The sequence below is a fragment of the Chiloscyllium plagiosum genome, unplaced genomic scaffold, assembly GCF_037043375.1.
Source record: "Chiloscyllium plagiosum isolate Xiang-an unplaced genomic scaffold, Cpla_swu_hap1 HiC_scaffold_7, whole genome shotgun sequence".
NCBI lineage: Eukaryota > Metazoa > Chordata > Chondrichthyes > Orectolobiformes > Hemiscylliidae > Chiloscyllium > Chiloscyllium plagiosum.
In genome coordinates, this window is record NW_028270145.1 from 39,208,701 (window position 1) to 39,224,461 (window position 15,761).

General features: G+C 41.9%; 1 protein-coding gene across 4 annotated transcripts in view; it reads left to right on the forward strand.

Annotated features, from left to right (window-relative positions):
- The window catches only part of kansl1l (KAT8 regulatory NSL complex subunit 1-like), a 95,857-nt gene that overhangs the window by 40,677 nt on the left and 39,419 nt on the right, over window positions 1-15,761 (forward strand). For all 4 annotated transcript variants that reach the window (XM_087988953.1, XM_087988951.1, XM_087988952.1 and 1 more), the window contains exon 7: window positions 11,398-11,551. In XM_087988953.1, coding sequence (XP_087845079.1) covers window positions 11,398-11,551 — 154 coding nt within the window. The remainder of the gene's footprint in view (window positions 1-11,397; window positions 11,552-15,761) is intronic.

A 15,761-nucleotide genomic window follows, 5' to 3' on the forward strand; every position in this document is an offset into this window, starting at 1 on the left:
AGGCTGATTGAAATTTGGTTGAAAAGATACATTGTTAAATGAATTTCTAATTGAAAAATGAAATGCAGGTAGGGATGCAGGTAGGGAATTTCAGAGAGTAGGGTGAATTTGGCTGAGGGCTTTTCTGCTGGTGTTTGGATGACAGAAACCAGAGTTGAAGATCAGAAGTCATGAAAGTGTAGGCTTGAGGTAGGCAGAGATAATTAGTGTTATAAAGTGAGCAACAAGAAATTTACATTTTTGTTCTGGGCAGATTCAGGAATCACTGCGGGTTCCATGATCGTTTTCAATTGATGGCTCTTTTTTCACGGCTTTCCAGTTCAGGAAGATAGTGTTTCTCAGCTTATTTTGTTAAAATGAATTATTCTGCTTTCCTAAATCTTTATTTAGTCTTCCCTGTACAATTGACATTGTCCCAGTATCTCAATACATTTTTTTAATCCCTTCTAGTCCTGATGTCTTTCAAGATTGGCTTGGAGCTCATGTTTGAGTGGCAATATAAATTTATTGTTAAGAACAGAAGTAAGTCATTTATCCCTCAAGCCTCATCAGCTATTTACTGAGGTTGTGGCTCATCTATGACCTTTGTCCTATTCTCTTAAGAAAAATCTGTCAATCCCAGATATCTAATTATTAGTTTGTCTAGTTTCAATTATCATTTGCAGAAAGGAGTTCCAAAAGGTAATGTTAGTAAAGAGCAGTGAATTTTCTTAATACCCTGTATAAAGCTTTTTCCTATGTTGGTGCAATAATCTAACTAAGCACTTGCATAAATCTGACCTTAATATTTATCTGCGTTACTGCCAGTGAGCAACAAAAGCAATGCACTGCATGAAGTACTTTATTGAGCTGTTACATAAATACAAACTATTATAGTCAACTTTCCATAATTCTGACCTTAACTGTTTAAAATAAGAGTTTTAGTGAGGTGGTCACCCCTCTGGTGCAGGCAGAGAGTAGCTGGGTGATCACTAGGAAAGGAAAAGGGATTAGTCTGAGAGTGCAGGAATCCTCTGTGGCCATTCCCCTCTAACAAGTACAGACATATATCGTTTTTACGTACAGTTAGGGGGGGTGGGGTACCATTCAGGGGAAAGCAGCAGTAGCCAGGTCAGTGTCGCTATGACTGGCTCTGGAGCACAGTGGGAAAGGGTAAAGATACTGACAGGAGATTTGATAGTTAGGAAGACAGACAGGAGATTCTGTGTCCACAGACAGCAATCCAGGATGGTGTGTTGCCTCCCGGGTGCCAGGGTCCAGGATGTCTTGGAGGGGCTGCAGAACATTCTGAAGGGAGAGGGTGAGCAGCCAGAAGTCATTGTGCACGTTGGCACAAATGACATAGGTAGAAATAGGGATGAGGTCCTGCAGAATGATTATAGAGAGCTAGAAAAGAAGATAAAAACCAGGACTTAGTCGGCGCTAATCTCTGGATTAGCATATATACTGGAGTTGCAGTCGATCTCATGTAAAAGTCAACTCCCTATTTTTGGCTAAATAATCTGGAATTTTCCATATCTCGTGTAAAAGTTGACCCTAGTTCTTCCCAGATAATGGATCAACATTGATTAGTCAGTGTGCTGGTGTCACGTTCAGCTCCAGCTTTCCAGTCTGCCAAATTGTTCAGATCCACTCCCGGTCTTCCAGTCCGCTGACTGTTGTGTTCTGCTCTAGGTTTTCAGAATTATCAAAATTCATTTGTTTTCCTTATTCGTTTAGAGATCAATTGGGCTTCAGCCAATGATACGGTTTGAATTTTGATGGGCACGAATTTCAGCCCCTCAAAAATCGTATCCATGTAACAGTTGAACCTTAAGAAGTAGTCAAAACAATTTGACTATTACTCTAGTACGTATGGTACTTCCAGTGCCATGTGCTAGTGAGGGAAATAACCGGATGGTATGCCAGAGGAATACATGGCTAAAAAATTTGTGCAGGGGGCAGGGATTCAGATTTTTAGATCATTGGGATGTTTTCTGAGGCAAAGGTGACCTGTTCAAGAGGGACAGGTTGCATCTGAACTGGAGGGGGGCCAATATCTTGGCAGCCAGGTTTGCTAGTGCTACAAGGGAGGGTGCAAACAAGATTGGATGGAGCAGACTCGACGTGCTAAAAGGCCTAATTCTGCTCCTATATCTAATGAACTTATAAACCAAAATTAATGCTCATTGGGACTGAGTAATTGGTCAGAGATGCAAACTTGGTGTAATGTGATCTCAAAGCAAATGCCAATCTGTCCTATTTTGAAAAAGAACATATTATTCTGTGTCCCAGTGAATATTTAACCTTCAGTGAACATCACGCAAACAAATTATCTAGTAATTATCACATTGCTGTTAGAAAGTTGATTTGCTGTAATGTTGGAAATCAACAATGATTGGGATGTCCTATGTTTATAGAAGGTTGTACCTAATACAAATCTATCTTCCTGTTCTCACTGTTACAAGCATAACAGGTGTATATCACCCCTACTAATCGGATAAATTGCAATCAACTAAAACTAAGTCGACTTTCTTGGCCAGGGCAATACCTGTGATTACAAAGATTGAGAGGTAACCTGATCAAGGTGTTGAAAATATTAAAAATTTAATAGGTAATGTGTTTACGCAATCTAATGTCTTTGGATGGAAGAGTCCAATTGGAGTGAGACCCATTCAGGAGTGAAATCAGGAAGCTTTTTCTCACCATTCCTTTAATGAAGGTCTGGGAAAGCTGACCCAAAATGGCAGAGACAGTTGGAACTTTGAGAACTGAGATTCACACAAATTTGTTAGATAAAGTATTAATGGCATGTTGCAAAGGCAGATAAATGGAGCTGAAATTGACACCTTGTCTCAACTACTACTGAGGAACTGTTAATCTATCTGACATCTGTCTGATACTTTGATATTGCACTGATGTTTAGTAGTAGCAGGAAAATTATTTTGTGGGAATGAACAGTGTTAACCTGCATTTGTTTTCTGTTGATGGCTCACATTTATTTCCAAGCAGAGGTTAAAGCGTATCAACTCTTGTTGAAGTTTATTTGGGGCTTTTGAGATTTGTAGTGGCACTTTAGTGTCAATCACTTAGCCCAACAGAGACAAAGGTTTGATTCTCACATTCTGCAGTATGTGACTTGACATCTCAATGCAAGTCACATTTTACCTCTGGTCATTCTTTCTATTAAAGATGTTTTGTGTTGACCTGCACAGGCCCAATTATTTTCTACTGAGGTAGTACAAATTATTTAGAATCCACTCTTGATATCTTTTAGCCCTGTTGGATATTAACACAGATTAGGGACGAGATTGTCAATGATGCTGTCTGATTAGCTGCTTTTCCATTTGATGGAAACTACAAGTTGAGCTATGACTCAGCAGGAGTTACTTCTGTTGTATGTAAATCGCCACACGTTACCTTTTAAATCAGTTACTTAGTAAGAAATCTCATCATCAAGTACTGAAGCAAAGATTTAAACTTATTGCATGTAGCAACCAAAATAAGACCCTTTAAGTTAAGCCTCTCAACCCAACTTGGCTATTACCTGATTAATAGTGGAACTTGGCCATGATTCCATCAACAGTAGTCTGTATCTGGAAGTGTCCATGTTTCGACCTTTATGCAAAGTTGTTCTCCAGAGTTCTGCTGCTTCCTGTTCTAGTGTATTTGTATACAATTTTCTCTGTTTCAAGTTTGTGGTGTGACATTATTGATGATTCAATAGACTCTTTCGTCCAGATTACTGCAAGTCTGCAGCTTGTCGCCATTATCAGCAGTAGGTTCTTTGTTCATTGTTATGTTTGGCCTTCACTTTCTGTTCGAAGACACAGCTTTCCTGTGATTAACTCCTCGAATTCTTCTGCAGAACAATAATAGAACATAGCTGAAGAATTACAGAACATAGGAATCGTGAAGAAGGGCTTATGCCCAAAACATCGATTCTCCTGCTCCTTGGATGCTGCCTGACCTGCTGCGCTTTTCCAGCAACACATTTTCAGCTCTGATCTCCAGCATCTGCAGTCCTCACTTTCTCCTAATTATAGAACATAGAACTGTACAGCACAGGAATGGACCCTTCTGCCCATGCTGTTGTGCCAAACATGCTGCCAAATTAAACTAATACTTTCTGCGACCCTTGGTCCTTTTCCCTTAATTCCTTGCATATTCATGTGTTTATCTAAAAATCTCTTAAACGCCCCTATCGTATCTGCCTCCACCACCATCCCTGGCAACGTGTTCCAGATTCCTACTATACTGTTTAAAAAGAAATCTTGCTGTTCACATCTCCTTTGAACTTTCCCCCTCTCTCCTTCAATGCATGCCCCTTAGTTTTATACATTTCAACTGTGGGATAAAGATTCTGACTCACAGCCCTATCTATGTATTTCACAATTTTATGAACTTCTACCAAGTCTCCCCTCAGTCTACACCACTCCAGACAAAAGCAGCCTGTGTATTTCTAGCCTTATCTTATAGCTCTCATCTTCCTAATCCAGACAGCAGCCTGGAAAACCTCTTTTGCACACTCTCCAAAGCGTCCATATCCTTCCTGTAATGTGGTGACCAGAATTGAATGCGATGCTCTTAACTGTGGCTTAACCGAAGTCTTATAAAACTGCAACATGACATCCTGATTCTTGTACTCCCATTGTCCGACCAATAAAGGCAAGCACGCCATCCGTCTTCTTTATCACCCTATCTACTTGTGTGGATACTTTCAGGGAGCTATGGACTTGAATCCCAAGATTTTTGTTTGTACATCAATGCTGTTCAGAGTCCTGCCGTTAACTGTATACTTTTCTTTAACATTTAATCTCCCAAAGTGTAGTACCTCCACACTTATCCGGATTAAATTCCATCTGCGATTTCTGTATCCATATCTGCAACTGATCTATATTCCATTGTATCTTTTGACAACCTTCTCCACTATCCATAACTCCACCAATCTCTGTGTAGTCTGCAAACTTATTAACTAACCCGTGTATATTTTCATCCAAGTCATTTACGTGTATGTATATAAATATCTCTCAAATAGCAGAGATTCCCAATGGATCCCTATGGAATACCACTAGCATTGGACCTCCAGCCTGAAAAACACCCTTCCACCACTACCTTCTATGGGCAAGCCAATTCTGAATCCACACAGCCAAGTCACCTTGAATCCCACGCATCTTTAACCTCTGGGCAATTTGGACCAAAGGGTCTGTTTCCATGCCGTATAACTGACTCTATCAGAAACTTGAGTAAATTTTTGGAGCTGTGGGTTGACCAGTCTTGATGGACTTTATCTTAGGGACTTAAATAGCTAGTGAGGTTATTGGCGCATTAACTTTAATTTTAACTCCCTTGAGATCCTGCTTCTCAGCGTCTTTCCTAACTCCCTGTACTCACTCCACAGGACTGAGTACATCCCTCTTTCTATCTATGTCGTTGGAATCAATCCTTTTCCTTTGTGGCAATAAAGCAGTTATCGAAGCAGTTTTGTTTATGTAGCTTCCACTCCTCCTTTAGTCAGATGTTTGGCAAAAAAAAGAAATGTACAGTTATATATAACAAAAGAATTGTGGATACGGAAACAGACATTGCTGGAGAAACTCAGCAGGTCTGGCGGCATCTGTGGCGAGCAAGCAGGGTTAACATTTGGGTTAATGACCTGTCGTCAGAACGGCTGATAGACATCGTTGTTGTACTTACAACTGATCAACGTTGTGTACAACTTGCTGTCAAGTGAAACTCTTCCATTGGTGGTAATTGGGAGGAAGCAATAACTAACCACAAAGAGATGAAGAGAAGCCGAAAGCAAATACTCCTGCATTTTCAAATCCACAGTAATTCATGTCATCTTTTTGCATGTTCTGATAATACTACATATTGTAGAGTAAGGCTTCTACAATACCCTTGCAACTACCTTTATGTATAACTACACCTGCTTATTTTGTTATTTGACATATTCACTTTCCTGCTGATTTAAAATACTACTTATACTCCGTCTCTGATGACAGGTGGATATTATACAGTGAATGACAGAATCATGCTTGCTTTCATTGGAATGGACTTTGACTGTAAGGATAGCCAAGTAATGCTGTAGCTTTATGAACTTCAGGCCACACTTAGAATATTGCATACAGTTCTGATCACCACACTATCAGAAGGATGTGGATTTTTTGGAAGGTACAAAAAAGTTTTACCAGGTCTGGGGATTTTAGCTATGAAGAAAGGTTGGCCAGACTGGGTCTGTTTTAACTGGAATGTAGGAGATTGAGGGGTGACCTAATTGGAGTTAATAAGATTGTAAATGGCATGGATAGAGTGGAAAGTATGAGGCAGTCTCCCCAAAGTGGAGGGGTCAATTACTATGGGATATATGTTCAAAGTGGGGTGGGGAGAGTTTAAGAGATGTACGAGGCATGTTTACCACAAAAAGGGTGGTGAATGCCTGGAGTACACTGCCGGAGGAGGTGGTGGAAGTAGACACAATAGCAGCATTCAAGAAACACCTGGATGAATACATAAATAGGAAGGGAATAGAGGGATGCACATCCTGTAAGTGAAGATAATTTTTAGTAGGGATGTGCAAAATGGGTCAGTGCAGGCTTGGAGGGCCGAAGGGCCTGTTCTATTATTCTTTGTTCTTTGCAAGTTAGATCTCTTGTTGTCACAGAATGTCAGCTGTGATAACTGAATGAGATTTGGTGGTTGCTTTCTAATGTGTTTTTTTCCATAAAATTACCTTGCATCCCATGTTATTGAAATAGAGTCCACACAAGAATTTAGTTTTCTTGGTGCTGAACTGCTGATGATCCTTTTGTGCTAATTTAATATAAAACTGAGGACATCGTACAGTGAGCTAGTGGAGGAACTTAAACCACAAAGATATTTAAAAAGAATTTGTCTAGTGTAGCATTACTTAGCAAATGCCAGACTATTCCCACTAGGAAGCTTGCACGCTTGTTTGCTACCCTGGAAACAGTATAATTCATGAATGGGCTTTTTGCAGCAATTGACATTACTGGAAATTGCTCCTCCTGCAAACTCACTAAACCTTTAATTAAACCCGACTTCCTTCATTTCTTGATGTTTTGCCATTCACGTAAGGAAGTTTGGAGTCTAAATTACAAATTTGTTCCAATTCTCTTATCTATGTTTATCTTCCTTGGTAGCAACTGTTTACAAAGATAATTTGTAAGCAAATTAATTGTACACATTCAATTCAGCAATTTTGACATGAGTTTCTTGAGTACTTATGTGCAGACAAATTAAATGTTTAATATACATGAAATGAAATCTAAAATTACAAAAAACACCAGTTGTCCAAGCTACTCTACTCCTGATTTTTTTTTTGCTGTTAGGGTCTGGGTTTTTAGGGACGGGGTTTCGCAACAGGCGGCAACGTAAAGTTGAGGATTAAGATTGCGAATTTGAATTAACAGAAATAAAACCTACAAATACTGTAACTAGATGGTAGCGCAGTCAACTTCTGAAAATGGAATAGACTGGATGACAGCACTCATGAAAGGATGCACACCCCAAAACCATGTTTCAAATGCTGACTCCTTTGTTGGGTATTTCCAGAATTTCTGTGAGTAGATTTCCAAGATTCACTAAGGCCGGTGGCTGGGATGATCTAATTTTTTTAAAAAAAAAAGAAAACTGGAAACACTACATAGAATCTTAAGAACTCCGTTAGCAGGGGTGAAGAGTTCAGTATTGACCTCAGGGAGGATACAGCACGTTGATTAAGATGCTTGATGTGTGATTGAGGCAGAAATGGTCAACAGTCCATATTAGTTTAGGTGGGAGGGTGAAGGAAAATGACATGAATGGATGTGGAAACATGGTGGGTGATTGTGATTAGACATGACATCAACTGGCTGGGAAACTGGACTCTTGAAATGAAAAATTTAGAAGTTAACCTCAGGAGCTATGCAGTGTCCCAATAAAATGGAGAAATGAACATTTCAGATTCTCTGTCTGGACCCATGCCTGGAATAGGTTCGCCCAAACAATAAAAATAATAATTATTTCATAGAATTACAAAATCCCTACATAGCAGATAGAGGTCATTTGGCCCACTGAGTCTGCACTGACCTCTAAAGAGCATCCCGTGCTATCTACGTAACCCCACATTTATCATGGTTAACCGACCTAGCCCTGCAAGCTACAGGGCAATTTGGTTTAGCCAATCCACCTAACTTGGACGTCTTTGGACTGTGGGAGGAAACTGGCACACTTGGAGGAAACTCATGCAAATAGGGAGAATGTGCAAACTCCACACAGTCACCTAAGAGTGGATGGAATCCATGCCCTGGCGCTTTGAGATAGCAGTGCAAACTGCTGTGCCACCCCATGGTAACGCTTTTAACAAAACATCAAAAGATGCTTCACTGGAGTACAATAAAGCAAGCTTTCACACCGAGACATGTTGTAATGTGAGGAAAGATGTACCAAAGCTTGGTCAAAGACTTACATATAAAGGAACTCCAGTTTAGAGAGGTGCTGACCTTTTGAGAGGAGATTCCTGAGTTTAGTGCTTACATTATTGAAGCTATGGCTATCGCTGGTGGTTGCAGATACTACTTGGCTTGCTTATTTCCAGCATCTATGGTTTTTTAAAAATGAATCAGCCCTGATCTTTATGGAAGTAAATAAATTTTGCTTCCGTTGTCATGATCTTCGAGACCAGCTAAACCATTGTTAAAGTGTCATTGGTTATCTTCATAAACCACTCTGCAGTGATCTGCTTTTGTTTCTTTTTTTCTTCTTTTTATCAATGGAATAAATTTGTGTAGTTTGACAATGTCTATTTTTTCTGCCATTGATTTTTTTTTTCATACATTGCTGCCCTCACAAATGCAAGGGCAGAAACACATCTTCCAGATGTATTCTTCTTTTACAACACTAAGGGAGTTGCACGTTAGAGGAAAACTGAAAGAACTGCGGTTGCTGAAAATCCGAGACAAAAATAGAATTTGCTGGAAAAGCTCCGCAGGTCTGACAGCAGCTGGAGAGAAATCAGTTAATGTTTTGAGTTGCGTGCGTGTTCCTCAGAACTGATGGGAGCTAAGAAAATGTCAGCTTATATGCAGAAGGTTCTACCACGCAACAATCGCCAGACAGGAAAGTTCCCTCCATGTTGGGAATCACTTCAGCAGTCGGGGGCATTCAGACCCCGATATTCGAACAAGCATCCACTACTGCGGAATTCGACATACACAACAACGCCCTATCACAGATTCTGGATCAGTGGTGCTGGAAGAGCACAGCAATTTTTTTTAGCCCTATCACAGAGCAGAGACTGATGTCTAAGTTCCGTATCCATGAAGATGGCCTCACCTGTGATCTTGGGTTCATGTTGTGCTACATGAGACCCCACCACAGTGTTGTGTATCTGTAAAATCTTCCTTCCTGACCTGTTTTGACACCATCATCTTGATAAATTCTGATTTCTCTATCTTAATTAGTTTGTATAGTTTTGAATTTCTTATTATTTTGGTTAGACTCTTCTACCAATCACGTTATTCAGGTAATTTATTTTGTCTCCAGCACCACCTTATTTTTAATTTTCTGTAATTATCTCTCTGCTTCATTGTTTCAGATTATAGGTCATTCCTTCGCTGGTTATTCAGCTGTTGAAACTTTACTTATCGTCTAATAATCTTAGTCACCTGCAGAGACTTATTATCTGACACTGCACTCACACCAGTTGTATGATCCTTTGATCTCTCTGCCTATAAACTCTGGGTTTATGTGCTCTTCTCTCACTGCACCTGATATTGAAACTGGAAAGCTTCTGGGTCCCCAAGTAGTAAATGAGGTGTTGAACTTTGCTGGAGCATTGTAGAAAGCCTGAGACAGAGATATTGGCGAGGGAGCAGAGTGGTATGTTGAAGTGGCAGGTAACTGCAAGCTCCGGGTCTTTTTTGCGAACAGAAAGCAAGCGGTCACCTAGTCTATGCTTCGTTTCCCCAATGTAGAAGAGATGACATTGTCAACAGTGAGTGTAGTAGACTAGATTGTGTGAAGCGCAGATAAAGATCTGTAAGGGCCCTTGGATAGTAAGGCGGGAGCAAGTAAACTGACAGGTGTTACACCTCTGCACCACAGCTCACTTCTACCTCCTTCCCAACTTTCATAAACTGGATCTGCCTGGGCAGTCCTTTGTTTCTGCTGGCTCCTCCCCACTGAACTCATCTCTTCTTACCTTGACTCAGTCTTTTCTCCCTGCTCTAGTACATCCCTGCAATATCTCGGATGCTTTACACCAGTTTCAGAATTTCCAGTTTTAGACTCTAGCTGCCACCTCCTTTACTCTGCATGTTCATCCCCCACTAAGGTGGTCTCAGGGCTCTCAGCTTCTTCCTGGAGCAAAGACCTGAGCTGTCTCCATCCACCACCCTGCCTCCTGCCTGGCCAAGCTTGTCCTCACCCTGAGCAACCTTTTTTCAAAGTTCTCTTATTTTCTTCAGGTCAGAGGGGTGGCCATGGGTATGCACTTTGACCCGAGTGATGCCTGTCTCTGTGATGTATGTGGAACATTCCTTGTTCCAGTCCTATTCCAACCCCCACTCAAAACTCTTTCTCCGGTGGTTTCGACGATACCAGTGTTGCGTCCTGAATTGGAAAAGTTTATCAGGTTCCACTTTGCTCTCACCGTCACCATCCTGGTCCATCTCTGAATCTTCCCTTCCTTGACATCTGTTCCCATTTCTGGAGATAGACTGGCCACCAATATCCACGCTAAATCAATGACTCCCAGTTTACTGGATTATATGTACTCGCACCCTTCTTCCTGTGAAGACTCCATTCAATTCTCCCAGTTCCTCCGAGACTGTCACATTTGTTCTGATGATGCAAACTTCAACAAGGAGCCTCCTAAATGTCCAACTTCTTCTTCAACCAAGGATACCCCAGCACTGTTGTTGACAGGGTTCTCGGCTGGTCAGACCCATCTCTTGTACTCTTCCTTCCAGTGAGAGAGTCTGGTAACATTATGAAATCATGGATGGACTACAGGCCTGTCCATCTCCTTGTCATTCAGCAATAAGATTAGCTTAATTAGAAATACAAGTAGTTTTACTATTAGGTGCTTGTTACATCCTTGTACAACCCTGTGATATACACCGATCACATAATACAAATATACTTAGTGTTGGCGATGTAATCGAGTTATCAAGTTATTGTGAATAATGAAAATGGTTACATTCAATGGGAACATTAGTGTAGTTTCCAAATCAGTGGAATATTGGCAATGAACAAAATTTTATAGTGATTTTCCTTCCTCCTAAATTGCGGTCTGTAACTCCTTTGAACGTTTGGCTTGGTTCAAATTGTCATTTACTGTGAGTCAATTGATGAAAATATGTAATTGAAACTGCTGTTTTCTAAATTGTTTTAAACTAGTAATTACATTTACAGGTTCAACAGGTGATACCTGCGCAGTGTAAACATTACTGTGAAATGTGTGGTCCTAACAGCACAACTGATGCAATTGACCCAAGGACGATGACACTGGAAGAACAAGTGGCTGTGTTGGACCCCTGTTTCCATCCAGTATTGTCACCCCATTCTGGTAAGGCTGGTTATGTAGCAATATTTTCTTATTACAAAAGTTTTTCAAAGTACTTTTGAGTATTTGAAATGTTTACAGTTCATTCTGTTGTATTTAACTTTGCATTTTCACCAAATCTAATGATTCTGGCTAAGGTATTGTACTACACAACAATATGTCAATGGTGCATCATCCAAATAGCCATTGTACCTATTTCGCCATTGTTTGTGTACTGGTCAGCAAAGGCTGGGAGTTCCTAACTCGACTTCCCTTTCAGGCAGTGAGTTCCAGATTACCATCATCCTCTGTGTTTTAAAAACAAGTCTCCTCAACTCTCCTCTTGGCCTTCTGTCTCTTCCCTTAAACCTATACTCCTGATTATTGACTCTTCTACTAATGGCAAAATTGCATTCCTATCTGCCCTATCTATGCCCCTCAATCTTGCATACCTTTTTGTAGTTGCAGCATGGTGGCTCAGTGATTAGCACTGCTCCCTCACAGCACCTGGGATCTGGGTTCAATTCCACCCTTGGGTTATTGTGCAAACTCTACACAAACATTCTCCCTGTGACTGTGTGGGTTTCCTCCAGGTACTCTGATTTCCTCCCACTTTCTAAAAATGTGTGGGTGAATTGGATTGGTCATGCTAAGTTGCCCTTGGTGCCGAGGGATGTGAAGGAGATGGATTACCCATGGGAATTGTAGAGTTACAGGAATAGGGTAGGGGGATGGGTCTGCTTAGGATGCTCTTCGGGTGGGGAGGGGGGGTCAGTGTGGACTCGATGGGCTGAATGAGCTCCTCTTGCATTGTAGGGATTCTATGGTTCTGTGATGTCCCCTCTCAATATTTTTGATGCTCCAAGGAACATAACCCCAACCTGGGGTGGTGTTCCAGTTGTGGCCTCAGCAGCATTTGTACAATTCCAGTGTAACCTCCTAAACAAAAAAAAATTCAGATGCTTAACACTTGAAATAAAAACAGATTCCTGGAGAAACTCCACAGGTCTGGCAGCGTCTTTGGACAGAAAGCAGTCAACATTTCGGATTCAGTGACCCTTGTTCAGAAGATAAAAATTGATTGTAGAAGTTTTAATAGATACAATGAAGAGAAAAAGATTGGTGAACACAAACATAGGATCACCAATGTTTTTTTTCCCCCCCCCTTTATAGGGCCAACATTTAGTCTGTTCGACTGCTCACGGGAAAGGTAGTATTGTGAAACACTGTAGAAACGAACGACTTCCTTACTTTAGCTCCGACTGACCTCTCTCCCTCCCTCCCTCTCTCCCTCTCTCCCTCTCTCTCCCTCCCTCCCTCTCCCTCCCTCTCCCTCTCCCTCCCTCCCTCCCTCCCTCCCTCTCTCTCTCCTTCCCTCCGTCCCTCGTTCTCTCCCTCCCTCCGTCCCTCGTTCTCTCCCTCCCTCTCTCCCTCCCTCTCTCGCTCCCTCTTTCCCTCTCTCGCTCCCTCTTTCCCTCTCTCGCTCCCTCTTTCCCTCTCTCGCTCCCTCTTTCCCTCTCTCGCTCCCTCTTTCCCTCTCTCGCTCCCTCTTTCCCTCTCTCGCTCCCTCTTTCCCTCTCTCGCTCCCTCTTTCCCTCTCTCGCTCCCTCTTTCCCTCTCTCGCTCCCTCTTTCCCTCTCTCGCTCCCTCTTTCCCTCTCTCGCTCCCTCTTTCCCTCTCTCGCTCCCTCTTTCCCTCTCTCGCTCCCTCTTTCCCTCTCTCCGTCCCTCTCTCCCTCTCTCCGTCCCTCTCTCCCTCTCTCCGTCCCTCTCTCCCTCTCTCCGTCCCTCTCTCCCTCCCTCCCTTATAGGGCCCTTATAGGGCCAACTGGCCTGTTTCCACATTGTAGGAATTCTGATTCTGTGGGTGGAAGGGTAAGCATGAGGAGATAGAGATGCTTCAGTATGATTTGCGCAAGCTGAGATATTGGGCAAATGCACTATAATGTGGATATGTGCGATAAATAATTGGTAACAAAAACAGGAAGGCAGGTTATCATCTGGTTATAAATTGAAAGAAGGGAATGTGTGACAACAGTGTGTCTTTGTATACTAGTCACTGAAAATGTATGCAGGTGCAGCAGGCGGTAAAGATGGGAAATGGTATGTTAGCCTTTGTAACGTGAGACCATAGCCAGAATATTGTGTGAATATTATGGCCTCCTTACCAGAGGAGGGGATGCTCTTGCTGCACAAAGAGGGCAGTGAAAGTTTACCAGACCGATTCCTAGTAACAAGAGTGTGGCGCTGGAAAAGCGCAACAGGCCAGCTGCTTCCAAGGAGCAGGAGAATCGACGTTTCGGGCATAAGCCCTTCATCAGAAAATGATTCCTCATTTCGTATAAGAGAGGTTGATTTGATTAGGATTATAATTGCTGTAGTTTAGAAGAAAGAAGAGAGGAGTCTCACAAATCTATAAAAGTCTAACCAGACTAGACAGGCTCAATGTATAAAACAGAACAGTTCAGTATCGGAAGATTTCCTTTGGCCCACAGCATCTTGCTGACCATGATGGCAGTCTGAAAACATCCTGTCTTCCTGTGCATGTCCATATCCCTCTATTCCCTGTCTTCCACATGCCTCTTAAATGTTACTGCTTCTACTGCCTCTCCTGGCAGCAGGTTCCAGGCACCTACCATTCTCTGTTTTTAAAAACAAAACTTGCCTCGTAAATCTTCTTAAACATTTTCCCCATAGTATTTGAAGAAAAAACACTCCGACTATTCACTTTATCCATGCTTCTCATAATTTTATATATTTTTACCAGGTTGCACCTCAACCTTTTTGAAGCTGTAGTGTCAACAATCCAAGTTTGTTCAACCTCTCCTTTTTACTAATACACTCCAATCCAGGTAACATCCTGGTAAACCTCTTTGTACTCTCTCCAAAGCCTCTATATCCTTTCTATTATGTGGTGACCAGTATGGCACCCAAGACTCCAAATGTGGCCGAACTAAAGTTTTATACAGCTGCAACATGATTTGCCAACTTTTATATTTAACGCTCTGACCTGTGAAGGCGTTCTTTACCATCTAACTGCTTATGTTGCCACTTTCAGGGATCTATGGACTTACAGTCCAAGATCCCTCTCTGTATATCAATGTTCATGATTTCCTGGCATTTCCTGTGTACTTTCCTCTTACATTTGACCTCCCAAATTTCATCATCTCACTCTTGTCTGGGTTCAACTCTGTCTGCTATTTCTCCAGCCAGCTTTCCAACTGCAATATTTGCCAACCTCTGCAGCATTTGCCAGCCTTCCTCGATATCTACAAATTCACCAATTTTTCTGCTGTCTGCAAACTTACTGTTAGTGGGAGTAGTGCTGGCAGAGGTAATGAATAGGATGAAAATTGTTGTAAGGATGTACTGGAAAGTCTTGACTGTGTGTAGGGTAGCTGTTTCACCTGGTATGATGGCTTTTATGATGGCAGGGCAGTATGGTGGCTCAGTGGTTAGTACTGCTGCCTCACAGCGCCATGTTCGATTCCAGTCTCAGGCAACTGTCTCTGTGGAGTTTGCACGTTCTCCTTGTGTCTGCATGGGTTTCCTCCAGGTGTTCTGGTTTCTTCCTACAATCCAAAGATGTGCAGGTTAGGTGAATTGGCCATGCTAAATTGCTCATAATGTTCAGGGATGTGTAGGTTAGGTGCATTAGTCAGGGGTAAGTGTAGAGTAATAGGGTAGGGGAATGGGTCTGGCTGGGTTACTATTCGGAGGGTCAGTGTGGACTTGTTGGGCCTAATGGCCTGTTTCCCATTGTGGGGATTCTATGATTCTATGATGACAATAAAGTGTAAGTGGAGAGAGCGGAGGGTCTCACCATAATGTTTAAGTCATCCAAAATGTAGGAGAGGTGCCAGATGATCAGACAAGGATGTAACATACATACTCAACAAATACAACAGGTTCTGAATCGAATAAGAGACAATCTAGCCATTGCCCCTTGACATTCAATGGTGTTTACATCACTGAATTTCTCAGTGTCAACATCCTGGAGGTTGCTATTGAGCAGAAGCTGAACTGGAATCACCAGATAAATATAGTGCAGGTCAGAGGCTCGAAATACTGTGGCGAATAACTTACCTCCTGACTCCCCAAAGGCCTCTCATCATCTTTAAAGGACAATTCAGGAGTGTGATGGAATACTCTCCAATTTCCTGGAGGAGTGCAGCTCCAACAGCACTCAAGAAGCTTGACACTATCCACGACAAATCAGCCCACTTGATTGGCAC